Source organism: Gracilinanus agilis, chromosome 4 (assembly GCF_016433145.1).
Source record: "Gracilinanus agilis isolate LMUSP501 chromosome 4, AgileGrace, whole genome shotgun sequence".
In the NCBI taxonomy this organism is placed as follows: domain Eukaryota; kingdom Metazoa; phylum Chordata; class Mammalia; order Didelphimorphia; family Didelphidae; genus Gracilinanus; species Gracilinanus agilis.
This window is the reverse complement of record NC_058133.1, coordinates 209784487-209800038: the sequence shown is the minus strand read 5'-3', so window position 1 is coordinate 209800038 and position 15552 is coordinate 209784487. Positions and strand designations below refer to the sequence as shown.

The window sequence follows — 15552 nt, the reverse complement described above, 5'->3', positions numbered from 1 at the left end:
GGAGTCAGAGAGAGAGAGAGAGAGAGAGAGAGAGAGAGAGAGAGAGAGAGAGAGAGAGAGAAGCAAAGAAAGAAAAGTTCACCAAAACTACCAGCATATCAACCAAATCCAACATTATATGTAATGGTCCACACCTAACCCCTGCAAAGTAGAAAGGGTGGTATATTCTCAAATCTCTTCTAGAGGCCAAGCTTGGTCATTATAATTTTGCAGCATTTAATTTTCATTGTTTTGCTATTCTTTTTTACCCCCATTTAGTCCTTGTAACCATTATGTAAATGTAATCACTCAACTAGCATTTATTAAGCTCCTACTGTATGTCAGGGGTTATATTAGTTGCTGAAAACAGAAAAAAAAAAAGTGAGATAATCCCTGTTCTTAAGAAGCTGATAATCTATCAGGTTGGACAACATTTGTATATATAAATATATACCCATACATACATATCTGTATAGTATATGCACATATAATTATATGTATGTATGTCATATACATATATCCATATATATAATAGGTTTATATAACATATACACATATCTATATGATATGTGTGCATGTGTGAAATAAACAGGGTATTCAGTGGAGAAGACACTAGTTTATGGGGGAAAGTATTAGGATACAGTTTTATGAGTGATGAACAGAAAGGTCATTTTTGCTAGGCCACAGGATATAAAATGGAAGGAAGGTCCTTCCTTAATGTGCAATAATCTTGGAAAGTTAGACTAGAAACACATTGTGAAGGGCTTTAAATGTCAAAGAAGGAATTTCTGTTTGACTCATAAGACAATTAGGGAGCCACTAGAATGTATTTTCCTGGTTCTTATTTAACTTTGTTTTAGTCCAGATAAATCTTCTCATGATTCTCCGTATTCATGTTAATCCCTTCTTACAATGCTGTAATGGAATATTTTCCATTATATTCCTGTAGTACATCTTATTTAGACATACCCCAATCTGTGGTCATCTCTTACTCCAATTCCTTGCTCCTTTGAAAAAACTCCACTTTGGGTATCTATGAGGTTTTTTTAGCATCGGATTCCTTGTGGTATGTTTAACAGTGGGATCTCTGGACCAAAGAGCATTTTAGTGACTTTCTTAGCATAATTACAAATTGCTTTCCAGAATGATTGAATCAATTCACAGCTCCACCAACAGTGCATCAGTATATCTCTCTTTCTACTCACCCTCCAAGACTTCAATATACTTTTTAGCCAAACCAATACCATTCTGAGGCGTTCTGCGGAAAGAATAAAAAGGATTCCTAGAGAAAAGAATAATCACAGAAATAACAAGGACAAATAGAGCCAGAAGGGAAAGAAAACCAGGTGAGAACCAGTGATAGTGAAGGCAGCTGCCCTCAAGTTATAGCTGCCCTACAGAGCACTAGGACATTTTCAGGATAGTAAAGAGAGGGATCTATAGTGTCTTGAGGGCAACTTTTGAGAATTTGCTCAACTTGCTTTGGGAGAAAAATCTCTTTCCCTGTCTGTCCTTAAAATCCCCAAATTTGAAAATTCTGTCAGCAATAGGACCAGACTAAGGAGTTCAGTGACATTCTACTGAGAGGGTGGGAAAGGTACATAGATGAGACAAAGGGATTTCTTTTTTTTTTTTAATCAAGTTTATGTATTTAATTAATTAATTTAGAGTATTTTTCCATGGTTACAGGATTCATGTTCTTTCCCTCCCCTCTTCCCCCCCTTATAGCCAATGAGCAGTTACACTGGGTTTTACGTGTCATTGATCAAGACCCATTTCCTTATTAATATTTGCACTAGAGTGATCCTTAGAGTCTACATCCCCAATCATATATCCCCATCGAACCATGTGATCAAGCAGTTGTTTTTCTTCTGTGTTTCTGCTCCCACAGTTCTGACAAAGGGATTTCTAGTGGAGAGGAAGAACGGAATCCTCACATCCCATTCCAGTCAGAATTAGCGTTTAGACTTGGTATTTTTTCAAACCCTTCGATCTCACATGGGACATCAGGGAGAGGAAGAGAGAGTCTGGATGTGGCAGCTGAGTGCAGAAAGATTGCTGCTGCGTGGTAGGCAGATGGCAAAGGGCCTGACATCAGAGGAAGTTGGTATGGAAAGGGGCCATAAGAAGCTTTCTGAAGCAGCTCTGCCAAGTGACTTGGGCATTCTGAGAGAAACTTTATTTCTCTCCCGTCCTATTTCCAGAAACCCAATGAGGTCTCCGATGCATACTTTCTAGGGTTGAGAAGACCCGTCAAATCTTGGCTCCTTGCTGCTCTCTCTACCTAATTGATGTCTAAATCTCGAGCCCCACCCAGAAATCCTTGACTAGTTAGCCAAACATCTCCGACCCCCATAGGCTTTGGCCCAGCCCCTCCTTAGTACCCGCCCGACGAGTACTAAGTACGCTCCCCATTTGCCAACTTGGCTAAGATGGCCCTGCCCTCGATCCTATTGGCTGCGCTTCCCAGGCTAAGGAAGTCTCCGGCGGGATAATTAATGAGGGATTAATGAGATTACCAAAGTCAACAGGAAAAATCGATGAAACGCTGGGACTGAGCCATCGGGTGCGCAGTCCATCTGAGCTAGAGGGTCCAGGGGCATAGGTCGGGTTGGGGGGGAGGCTGGAGACACACCTGGACTGAGCAACCCAGCTCCTTACAATTGGTTGTTAGTCCGCAGCGATGACAGCCCAAGTCTCAGGTAAGGTGTATCGGCCCTGCTCGGTACCCCCGCACATCTCCCCACTATCTGCCATCTGCCCATTGTTGGCCCCAACTGGGCTCGAATCCGGAGTCTGGAGCAGGGCTTTTAAAAGGAGGGTAAAGGATCCAAAAGCCAGGGTCAAGACGCGGGGATGCCAGAGCCAGGCATGGGGGGAGGAGGGGGGGGTAGAGATTCTCCAGAGATGTAGGGGGAGGGAATCCAGAAGAGAAGAGAGACCACTGCGCGGTGGAAATTCCCTTAGGGATCCCAGCACCTACTGCCCTACGCCTTTCACCTTTCCTACCGAGGCCACCTGCCACCTGATTCTTCCAAGTTCAAGGCAACCCCGCCTTCCATTCCAGGCTCGCAGCCGTCCAGAGAGCAGGGGGGGCTGGGTCAGCAGGGGGGATTCTCCCCTGCCCTCTGTCCCCTCCTAGGGCCTCCTTCCCCTCTGGAAAAAGATCTTATTTGGGAGACCCAGTCAAAGCTCACATCTCCAAGAATGGGACTCTGAAACCTGGAGGAACAAAAAGCTGAATCGTTAGGGAAGGGGAAGTTAGGGGGTGGACAGGCCAAGGGGCTGGGGTGATTTTGGCCCTTGTGTCTTGTCTATCTTTTTGAAACTCAGACTATCCATAACTCCCTTGGCCTCCCTCCATTGCTCCCACCTCCAGAGTCTGTCCTCCTTGCCCCATTTCCCCTCCCTAACAGCTCTTCAGATTTCTGTCACCTGCCTCTAACCTAAACTCACAAACCAGTTTGGCTTCTGGTCCCTCCCTCCTTCCTCTTTGCAACATGCACAGCGTTGAGTAAAGCTGACACTTCATTTTCCTTCAGTTCGGCTCTAAAGCACCTTCTCCAGTGACCTTCCCACAGCGTCTCAGGCCTCCTATAGCTAGCTATAGCTTTGATTAGCTGAACATTAACTGCTATCTCCAGTAAGTTGATCACTCTTGGGTTTGGGTTTAGGGGCACTCAGCCCCAAGCTCCCCATACCTCTGACAGAAAGGGAAAGTACTAGGGAGAGAATCTTAGCTCCTCAACTCCCAGTCATCTCTCTTATGCTGGCTTGTAGATCCTTCACTCAAGAAGTATAATCTCAGTTGCATCTTCCTATCTTCATCCTTCTCCCCATCCTAACCCCTGGTCCCCAACACCTCCAAAGAAAGCATCCTTCCAAGGGGCCGTCACCTATTTGGGAAGAAATGGAGCAAGAAGATGCTACAATGATTGTCTCTGGCCTCACCCTCTTGAATGTGGAAAGTCTAGGAGAAAAAGATAAGGATCATTATCGAGGGCCTGCTTTGTGTTAGATCCTGGATAATACTAATGGATTGAATATCAGATATAGTGCAGTCTTTGAACAAGTCAATTTTTTTGTCCCTAGCCTCGGTTTCCTCATCCGTAAAACAAAGAGTTTGGGTCTCTAAGGTCACTTCCAGCTCTAGATTCCGTGGACTTCTTTGGCTACTCCCCAGGAATAAGGTGCTTAAAAGCTAGCAAGGATAAGGAGAAAAGAAAATCTAACAGCTTTAGAGAGGACAAATTTATTTTTAAATCTAGATGCTTAGGAAGAGTGCAACAGTTGGATAATCTAGATAAATAGATGTAAGTTGCATAAAGAACAGATTGGCAACTCTATCTCCTTCTGGAAGGGGATAGTAAGGTCCTTGAGGCAGCTCAGACCTCAGGAGAAGTGGGAGTAATGGGAGTGAGAGGAGGAGGAAAAGGAAAGGGTGAGAGAGCTCTTCTTTCCTAGTGTTACTTAGGAGCTTCTTTTTTGGGAAGGGGGAGAAGGTTGCAAAATAAAGGAAGAGAATTGTAGCATTGAGTTAGAACTAGGGAAGGAGAAAGGAGACAAAGGAGCAGAACAGAAGTATGAATTAGGTTTGAATTAGGAATTGGAGGGGGAAGCAGCTCAAGGAGCAGCATAAAGAAGTGGCAGAAACCTAGAAAAGAGAACACATTTTCAGTCAGTAAAGCAGCCCAGTGCCAGATTGGGAATTCCTGACTCCCAAATTATATAGGTAGAGAAAGGGATAGAATGGAGAAGGCTAAAGGCAGAGCTGCAGAATGTGAAAAGCTGAGTCTCAGGAGAAAGGAGGGATTCTCTACTATCGGAAGTTTAGAGAAGCAGCTGGGCGACACAGTGGATAGACTGCTGGAACTGACGTCAGGAAGAATTAAATTGAAATCCAATCTTAGATATCTACTAGCTGTGAGACTATGGGCAAGTAAGTCACTTAATCGCTCTGTGCCTCAGTTTCCTCATCTGAAAAAATGAGGGGGTTGGATTTGACAGCCTCAAGTACCCTTCTAGCTATATATCCAGGAGCCTTTGGAAAAATCAGTGGAAGAGAGGAGTAACTTGCAGAATAGCCTGTACTTTTTTGTTAAGATGATTACAGAAATGGCCTTTGCCCATTGGAAGACACCTGACTAGGTTGGTGAAAGTTGGTCCGTCCTGTTTCTGAGTTATCCGAGGTTGGGGTTGGGGGGTGGGGGGAGAGAAGTCCATGGACTGACACAAGAAGGGGGAGCTTTTCATTCTACCTTCACCCCACATGACAGGACTAAAGTTATATTGAACTTGGGGTGGCATTCCATTACTCAAATTAAAGTTCCGCTGCCCCTTCCCTGCCCTCTCCAGACCCTCAGGGGATTCCGGAGACTACAGCGAAGGAGGATGAGAAGGAATTGGGGGGCCCTGGCCCCAGCAGGAATAAGTCATGGCTAGTCCGGCACTTTTCCCTGCTCCTTCGGCGTGATCGGCAAGCCCAGAAGGCCAGCCAGCTCTTTTCTGGGCTCCTGGCCCTCAACGTGGTGTTCCTGGGGGGAGCCTTCATCTGTAGCATGATCTTCAACAACGTGGCCATCACCCTGGGGGACGTCTGGATCTTGCTGGCAGTGCTCAAGGTTCTCGCCCTCCTCTGGCTCCTCTACTACGTCGGAGTGACCATCCGCCTGCCACACTCTGTCCGGTACAGAGACCCCCATGCGGGGCCTGTCTGGGTTCAGGGTAAGTAAGCACGTGCCTCGGCCGCCTTCAGCGCCAGCAAAAGAAGGATAAGGCGGAGCCCTGGGGCCAGGACAAGAGATGTCCTTCCTTAGCAGAGGCAGGGGGGAGGCGGGCCGGGCCGGGCCGGGCCTGGAAAAGGCCTGAGGAGCTTCTGGTGGTTCCGCCTGGCCAGGCTCGCTGGTGTTGTTCGGTAGCTGCACGGTTCTTCTCAACGTCTTCCGAATCGGCTACGTGGTCAGTCACATCCACTGCAAGTCTGACGTGGAACTCGTCTTCCCCGTCATCGAGATCCTCTTCATCAGTCTTCAGGTGAGGCCACGTCTCCGCGCCCACCCCGCCCCCCGCCAGTACCGGGCAGCAAACACCGCCAGCACTAGCCCAGCCCCCCGACTGGCCACGCACCCCGATGTGTGCGGAGACGCCTCGCCACACGCTCCCTTATATGTCAGGGAGAAGCACACACACACACACACACACACTCTGGGTGCTCACCTCCCTGTGCAAGCTAGAGAGACCTCAATTTCTAAACACAGATATGCGGTCATGTGTCTATGTAGGGATGTACGTGTGCATCTACATGGGTGGGTGGGTGTATTGCGTGTTTTATGGGTATAAACGGGTGTACGCGTGTTTGCGGGGATAAATGTGTATGTGTGCATGTAAGGTATCTGGGTGACTAGGTATATGTGTAGATGTGTAGATATGCATGTGTGTGTCTACAGCTGTACATGGATGTATAGATGTGGTTGTGTGTAAATGCATGTGCACATGGGTATTGCATGCATGTGTATCTATAGGGTATATGTGTGTTATATATAGGCAAGGGTGTGGGTGTTTATGCGGACATAGTTCTATGTTTGTGTATATGTGGAAACGTGTTATACAGTTGTGCATGCACACACGGTCATGTGTGCATATATGAATGTGGGCCTAGAGTTACATGTGTGCATATGTGTATTTATAGTTATATGTGTATATACAGAGATGTATGTATATGATTGAGTGTATGTGCAGATATGGTTATGGTTGTGTGTTTACATGTATGCATATACACATGTGTGTAGATATAGTTAAGTGTGTAAATGAATACGTATATGTATTGATATGTGCACTGCATATAATTGTGTACATGGATATGTTATATATATAGTTATAGGTTTACATATGTGATCTATGCATGTGTGTAGTCACGCGTGCATGTGTATGTGTGTTCGTAGTTATATGTATGTGTGAATTGTATGTGTTTTGGTATAGTGTGTCATTATATGTGTATGTGTATGTTTATAGTTACATGTGGATTATCATTACATGTATACATGTATATATACATTTATAGCAATGTGTGTCTATGTATATATGGATATATGCATATGTATATATAGTTATGTGTATCATTATATGTTTTCATATATGGATATAGACACATGTAGTTACGTGTATATATGAATATATACATGTGTATATAATTGTATTGACCATATGAACTGTGTTAAATATAGTTGTGTGTACATGCATGAACATATACATATATGTGGAGCAATGTACACACACGGGTATATACATTGTGCATGGTCGTGTGACGTGTGTATGCATGTTTGACATATGTGTGCGGTTATATGTGCACGTATGTGTTGTGTGTTTGGGCACACATATACTCCTGCTTCCAGTATGAATTCATAACCTAAAAATACTCACCCAGAATGTGCCAGGGGGGTTGTGCTAAGTTACTTAAAGCTTTAAGCTTTCCTACTAAAGCTAGTGCTGCTTAAGCTGCTGCTTGGGCTTCTGGCCCGTTCTGGCCCGTTCTGGCCCGTTCTGGCCCGTTCTGGCCCGTTCTGGCCTGCACCCACAGGCGGCCCCTTATTCATGCATGCTCCTTCTCAGTACAGAGGAGGTAGGAGGAGGCGCAGGCATGCACTGCCTTCCCTTTCATTGTTCCCTTCCCTCAGTGTTAGGAAGATCTGAGTTCTGATTCTGCTTCAGCCACTTACTAGATGCACGACTTTGGGCAAGTCACTTAGTTCTCCTGCAGACTCAGTTTCCTCAACTATAAAATGGGGATAATAATATTGATTATCTTACTGGGTTGTTGTAAGGATAAAATGAGATCACGTACAGAAAGGGGGTTGTTAACCTCAAAAATGCTACATAAGGGACAGCTGGGTGGTTCAGTAGATTAAGAGCCAGGTCTAGAAATGGGAGGTTCTGGATTCAAATCCAGCCTCAGACACTTCTTAGCTGTGTGACCCTGGGCAAGTCACTTAACCCCCATTGTCTAGCCCTTACCACTCTTCTGCCTTGGAACCAATACATAGAATTGATTCCAAGACAGAAGATAAGGGTTTAAGACAGTGATAGGCAAACTACGGCCTGCAGGCCAGATGCGGCCCCCTGAAATGTTCTATTTCCCCCACCCCCACGACATTATTCCTAATCTGGCGAATACAATGAGTAGGATACAATACAATGAAACTGGGGCAGCTGGGTAGCTCAGTGGAGTGAGAGTCAGGCCTAGAGACAGGAGGTCCTAGGTTTGAAGCCAGCCTCAGACACTTCCCAGCTGTGTGACCCTGGGCAAGTCACTTGACCCCCATTGCCCACCCTTACCACTCTTCCACCTATGAGACAATACACCAAAGTACAAGGGTTTAAAAAAAAATTACAAAAAAAAAAAATTACAATGAAACTTCGAAAGAGTTGCCTTAGAAACAGACAGATGAGCATTTCCTTTCCTTTGGCCTCCTCTTTAAAAAGTTTGCCCATCACCGGTTTAAGAAAAAGAAAAGTACCATATAAACTCCAGCTATTATTCATTACAGTGAATAGAATGCTTAGAGCTCTGGGCCTGGAACCCTGGGCTGGTCTGTTTGCCTCAGTTTCCTCATCCATAAAAGAAGGGGATCCTAATAATCCCTGCTTCCCAAGACTGCTGTGAGGATCCTATGAGATCATAACTGTAAAGTGCATAACTTTAGCATGGTGCCTGGCACATAGCAAGCTCCATATAAATATCAGTTATTATTATTATTATTATTATTATTATTATTATTATTATTCACTTATTCTTGCCTACACTGAGTGCAGCTCCTTCATACACGCGTATACTGACATACACAAAGACTCGACGATCCCCACACATGCATCTCCTCGTTGCACCCCCTTGTGTCCCCCAAAGCTGCGATCAGCTGGAGTCCGTCTTCTTTTCAGACCTATGTGCTATGGAGCCACAGCAAGGATTGTGTCCAGGTCCAGATGAATCTCACCAGGTGAGAAGGGCTGCCCAGCCCCCTTCCATTCTCCCCTCAGCCTCTTGAGACATTCTCTCCTCTCCACACCCTGCTTTCCACCCCACACCCGACAAACTCTCTAGAAGAGACCATCCTGGTTCTGCCATTGGGAAATTCATTGGGAAATGGCTTCAGCCTGGGTATTCCCCACTTTGGAACATCTCTGACTCCCACTCTTGGGCTCCAGAAAGCGCTTCTTGAGGGCATGTTGGGAAAGCGTCCGAGCAGGGATGAGGGGGCAGAGGGTTCAGGACCAGCCTGGGGAAGGGCTATGGGATATGTGTCCAGCTAGAAGCTCAGAGAGTTTGAGTGACTCAGGGTCAGGGATTGGGTTATCAAGTGCCTCCCCGCTTCCCAGGTGCGGGCTGATGCTAACTATGGCTACCAACCTGCTCCTCTGGGTCCTGGCTGTCACCAATGACTCCATGCATCGGGAGATCGAGGCCGAACTGGATGCCCTCATGGAAAAGCTCACAGGTAAAACGTAGCAGCAGCAGCAAGAGGGGATGGTGGGAAGAGGACTGTGCCAAGAGGTAGCCAGCCTGGCTTCTAGTCTAGTCCCAGCTCCAGCACCACTAACTAACCTATAGCAATATGACCTCGAGGCGGTCACTTACTCCCCACGGGCTTTAGTTTTTCTAAAGTTCAGAGTTGGATGAAGTGATCAAGTCAGGGTGGCCTAAGTCCAAGTCTGGCACCAGACACAGCGGCTGAGGATTTGATCCCATTTAGGTTTTTCTTGGCAGAGATACTGAAGTGGTTTGCCATTTCCTTCTCCAGCTCACTTGATAGATGAGAAAACTGAGGCAAACAGGGATAAGTGACTTATCTAGGATCACACAACGAGTAAGTATCTGAAGCCAGATTTGAACTCAGGAAGATGAGTCTTCTTAATCCGACTTCATCCACTTGAACATCTAACTGCTAGGAGGATCTGTGCAGTGCTTCACAAATCACATCAGTTCAAGCTGTGTGACCCTGGGCAAGTCACTTAACCTCCATTGCCTAACTCTTACCATTCTTCTGCCTGGAAACCAATATACAGTATTGATTCTGAGACAAAAGGTAATGGTTAAAAAAAAAAGTCACACCAATGTAGCTTACAAAGCCGAAAAGTACACACCAAAAACACATACATACACACATATTCAAGTTTTTGTAACATAGCTACATCAGCATTATACTCTTCATGCATTCACGCCTGCATGGCTCACGTGTGTGTCCAAGCACACAATCTGCTTGGCTAAGCAAGCTACATGTGCACATAATGCATCCTTCTCTCAAAGTGTTAGTGAAACATTTGTAAACTAAGTTTTTCTAAGTCAGTCTAGTTTTAAATGTCTCTTTTTAAAAAGCTTGAAATGGTGCAAAATCCTTTTGTAATATGAATGATCATCCTCTGATGCCCTTTTTTACCATGTACATCATCTCTTAATGGAGGGTAGTATATTCCAAGATATATTTTTTAATTTTAATTTAAAAATTTTTCCCATGATTCCTGTTGTCACCCTCCCCTCTACTCCCCATCCCCTCCCAGAATTGATAAGCAATTCCACTGGGTTATACTTTCTATTCCAAGGTATAGCAATATCCCACACCCAAATGAGGTATTTGAGGTCCCCCAAGTTTCAGCTAGACATCTTCTCCCTACCCCAACCCTTCTAAAACTTCCTCCTTCCTTAGGAAATAAAGATTGAGCCACAGTATCTGTGGCTGCTCTGGTATTTCCACATCAGCAGTGGGTGCTTTGGATCCTTGGACTACTGCCCGAGACCTTTTTCTTGGCCTGTGATCAGAGACCTAACAGGGTCAGTCAACAACAGTATAACAACCAATTAAAACCATTTCACTGTCTGACGTGACACTAATTGACAGCTCGGTCTGATCAATGACATTATGGAAATGGTAGGGAGGATTCTGTGCCCCTAGATTTTTTATATGCTCAATAACTATTTCTGTGACTGAGTACAAAATTCCTGCATTTCTCCCACATCATATATCAGGTTATTTTAAAGCAAAGAAAATCTGTGAGTCCATAAAATGACTGGATTTTTCATACATGGGCACACTTTTTTTTAATTTTATTTTTTACAAGTTGAACTTATATATCTCTTTTTAAAAATGTTTATGTTTACATATGTTTACATATTTCATTTTATTTCCCTCCCTCCTCCCAGATCCAATAAGCACTTCCACTGGGTTATACAAATGCTATCACTTGATACCTATTTCCACATTATTCATTTTTGCAGTAGAGCAATCTTTTGAAACCAAACCCCCAAATCATATACTTATATAAACAAATGATATCATTTGTTTTTCTTCTGTGTTTCTACTTCATGGGTACACTCTCTTTTTTTTTAAACCCTTTCCTTCTGTCTTAGAATCAATACTGGGTAAAGGCTAGGCAATGGGGGTTAAATGACTTGCCCAGGGTCACACAGATAGGAAGTGTCTGAGGTCATATTTGAACCCAGGACCTCCCATCTCTGGGCCTGGCTCTCAATCCACTGAGCTGCCCCCCATGGGCAAACTTTTGCCTTTTGTTGTTTCATTTTCCCCCCATCATATCTTACTCTTTGTGACTCCATTTGGAGTTTTCTTGGCAAGGATACTGAAATGACTTGCCGTTTCTTTTTCCAGCTCATTTGACAGGAATCTGAGGCAAATAGGGTTAAATGACCTGAACAGGGTCACCTAGCTAGCAAGTGTCTGAGACCAGATTTGAATTCAGGAAGATAAGTCTCTATCTGCTTGCTGACCACCCTCTTGCCTTACCAGTCTTCTATCTCTATCTCCCTTCCCTCTCCTAACAGCCTCATGTAACATTCTCTTCTCCCTTCCCTAGGCAATGAGACCAACACTTGTCTTTGCCTCAACACCACTATATGTGAAGTCTTTCAGAAGGGATACTTGATGCTTTATCCCTTCAGCACTGAGTACAGCCTCATCTGCTGTGCCATTCTCTACGTCATGTGGAAGAATGTGGGCCGACATCTGTCTCCTCACTTACCTGGTCCTCATCGGCCCAACTTCCACCTCCATGGCGCCATCTTTGGCCCTTTGTTGGGTTTCCTGGCTCTGGTGGCAGGGGTCTGCATCTTTGTCCTCTTCCAGATCCAGGCCAGTGGCCCCTCCATTGGTCATCAGTATTTCACTCTTTACTATGCTTTTTATGTGACTGTCCTGCCTGTCATGACTCTGGCGTGCCTGATGGGCACCATCATGCATGGACTGGAAGAGCGGGAAATGGACACAGTCAAGAACCCCACTCGAAGCCTTGATGTGGTACTTCTGATGGGTGCTGCCTTGGGCCAGATTGGCATCTCCTATTTTTCCATCGTGGCCATTGTGGCCACAGATCCCCAAAAACAGCTCAACAGACTTATCCTGGCCTATTCAATCCTCATCATCATTCAGCACATCGCCCAAAACCTCTTCATCATTGAGGGCCTGCACCGACAGCCACTCTGGGAAGGACCCATCCAGTCCCACCACGAAAGCCTGGAGAAGGAGGAGTGTCCAGCAGGTCTTCGCCGGGGATCCGTGTTGGAGCTGGGCCAGGGCCTGCGTAGGGTCTCCCTTGCCTACATCCACAGTTACAGCCATCTCAACTGGAAGCGGCGGGTTCTAAAGGAAATTTCCATCTTCCTTATCATCTGCAACATCACGGTGGGTAGCTAATGGGCTCTGGAATAGGGCTGAGGCCAAGGCGGGAAGTGCCGGGTCAAGGATAAGGAGCTAAATGGAAGGTGGTGGAGGGGTTGTCTCAACTGTGCCTAGGAGCTTGGTGGGAGGGGAAAGGGCCTTTCTCAGCCAGTCACTATCCCTCCCCTCCCCCAGATGTGGATGATGCCCGCATTTGGCACACACCCCGAGTTTGAGAACGGACTGGAGAAAAGCTTCTATGGCTACAGGACCTGGTTCACTATTGTCAACTTTGGCCTGCCTCTGGGGGTCTTCTACCGCATGCACTCTGTTGGGGGACTGGTGGAAGTCTACCTGGGAGCCTGATTCGAGGCAGCCCAGCCAGCCCTGGCACTGCTCCTGATTCTTTCCTCCACTTTGATCCCAAGCTGCACATTTCCAGGGGCTAGAGGAAGACTCCTGCCCCACGCCTCCGCTCTGTCCACCGCCAAGAGATCCCAGCATCCCTCCGTTTGAGCAGAGGCAGAGATCAGAGTCGATCCCTGAAAGCTTCACTGGTTCTGGGAACCATCAATCCAGAGCTTTTGAGATACTTTACTGTCTTCTCCAGAGACAAAGATGAGGACCCCAGATGCCATGCTAGGGTGCCGGCGGGAGGGACGACCCCTGTTTATGTTTTGTATTTAAATCACGGGAGAGCCCCAGAGGGCATAGATGGCTGTCCAGTCCTGGCTGTGTCCAGGATGAGCCAGTGTGGGGAAGCTGAGCATGAGAGGTTGAGGAGTGGGAAGAGTGGGCTTGTCTGTCATCTTCCTAAACTAAGTCGGAACAAACCTATCAACTTCCAGTCACTCCACCCATTCACCCTCCAAGCCCTACTCACACACCCTGTCATCTAACAAGCTCATTAATTAGCTGCCAGGCTATGGTGAACTCCTCTCTCCAGCTGTCATAAAACCTGTTTGTTTGATCGATTATATTCTACTTTTATTGTATTTGTTCCCAGGAGCAAAACAGTCAGTCACTCACTCAGCCTTGGGAATGGAGGAAAGGACTCCCACTCTCCTTCACTGGGACTAGGCAGCAGGGAAGGGGGACACCCAGAGAATATATTTTTTTGCCCTGGTTTTATCCACGGGTATAGAAAAGAATGGATCCCTGCTTAGGTCTAGAGGGAAACAGCTAGGCTAAGAAGGAAGCCACCTCTGGAGACTGGCCTCACCTTACTGAAGCATCCTCTTACCATTAGGCGAGGTAAGTGGGGAGCAGCTCTCCTCTTTGGAGATGGTCAAGCAGCAGCTGGGGGATGTATATGATGGGGCTGTGCCCTCTGTCCAAGCCTTGGACACTCCACTAAATCATGAAGAGGTAGAGAAGATAGAGAAGGGAAGCCAAGTTGCTTTTCTTTTCTTTTCTTTTAAGTTAAAAAAATGTAATAAACCCTTACCCTTCTGTCTTAGAATTGATACTAAGTAATAGTTCCAAGGCAGAAGAGATATAAGGGCTAAACAATGGGGGTTAAGTGACTTGCCCAGGGTCACCCAGCTAAGAAGATTTTATTTTTATTTTTAATATTTTCCCATATTTACATATTTCATGTTCTTTCCCTCTCCCCAAACCTCTAACCCCCCTTAGCCGATGCACAATTCCACTGGGTTTTACATGTATCGCTGGTTAAGACCTAATTCCATATTATTGATAGTTGGACTAGAGTTATCATTTTGTGTCTTCATCCCCAGTAATATCCCCATCAGCCCATGTGTTCAAGCAGTTGCCAGCTAGGAAGATTTGAGCTGAGGTCATATTTGAACCCAGGACCTCCTATCTCCAGGTCTGGCTTTCAATTCACCAAGCCACCAAGCTACCCAGCTGCTCCCCCAACCCAGGTTGCTTTTAAAGGCTGAAAACTCCCTCCCTTCCGGCCTGTCTTCATCTTCATCTAGCCCAGTGATGGGCAAACTACTGCCCACAGGCCAGATGCAGCCCCCTGAAATGTTCTATATGGCCTAGCGACATTATTCCTAATCTGACGAATACAATGAGAAACTTCGAAAGAGTTGCCTTAGAAACAGACTGACAGATGAGCATTTCCTTTCCTTTGGCTTCCTCTTTAAAAAGTTTGCTCATCTCTATAGCCCTTTCCACTCTTCTGCCTAGGAACCAATACTTAGTGTTAATTCTAAGACAGAAGAAAAAGTTTAAAAAAAAAAACTGGGAGGACTTTTCCTGGTGTCCCTACTCAGTGAAATGGCCAATCAAAGCCAGGCGGGCACATCCCATTTAAGTGAAATGACAGGATTTAGAACTAAAAGGGATCTATGGTAATTTAGCATGATATTTGTCTTAGGCAGCTAGGTGGTACAATGGATAAAATGCTGGTCCTGGAGTCAGGAAGACTCATTTTCCTGAGTTCAAATCTGGCCTCAGACACTTTCTAGCTCTGTGTCCCTGGGCAAGTCACTTCACCCTATTTGCCTCAGTTTCCTCATATGTAAAATTAACTGGAAAAGGAAATCTATCCCAGTATCATTACTGAGAAAATCCTAAATGGGATCAGGAAGGGTGAGACACAATTGAAATGACTGAACAGCAACATTCATTTTATGGGTTAAAAAAAAAAACCACACACGCAAATAAATTAAGATACCAAGGTCACACAGGTAGCTGATGTGGGATTGGAACCCAGTTCCTCTACTACTCTATATACATGAAGTTTCCCCTTGATATACCTTGGCCCTGAAGGGCAGGCCACTTAGCAGAGGGTACAAAGTCTCAGGGAATGGTTCTCTCTCTCACCCCAAAGGTAGCAGAAACAGGGAAGCTTCTACTACCACCCCACCCAGGCTCCACAGCAACACATAATACGTGCAAGAATCCTTCATTGCCTTCAAGGGTCCCTTATGTCATAGAAAAA

At 45.6% G+C, this 15552-nt stretch overlaps 1 protein-coding gene across 2 annotated transcripts in view; it reads left to right on the top strand.

Moving 5' to 3' along the window:
* Window positions 1-13004, top strand: part of OTOP3 (otopetrin 3) — a 23837-nt gene extending 10833 nt beyond the window's left edge. Inside the window, exons 1-7 of one of the 2 annotated variants that reach the window (XM_044674653.1) lie at window positions 2663-2681; window positions 5335-5703; window positions 5876-6012; window positions 8911-8969; window positions 9349-9467; window positions 11839-12662; window positions 12834-13004. In XM_044674653.1, coding sequence (XP_044530588.1) covers window positions 2663-2681; window positions 5335-5703; window positions 5876-6012; window positions 8911-8969; window positions 9349-9467; window positions 11839-12662; window positions 12834-13004 — 1698 coding nt within the window. Of the gene's footprint in view, window positions 1-2662; window positions 2682-5334; window positions 5704-5875; window positions 6013-8910; window positions 8970-9348; window positions 9468-11838; window positions 12663-12833 lie in introns of those variants that run through there. The other variant, XM_044674654.1, reaches the window with a different exon arrangement.
* The last annotated feature ends 2548 nt before the right edge of the window (window positions 13005-15552 follow it).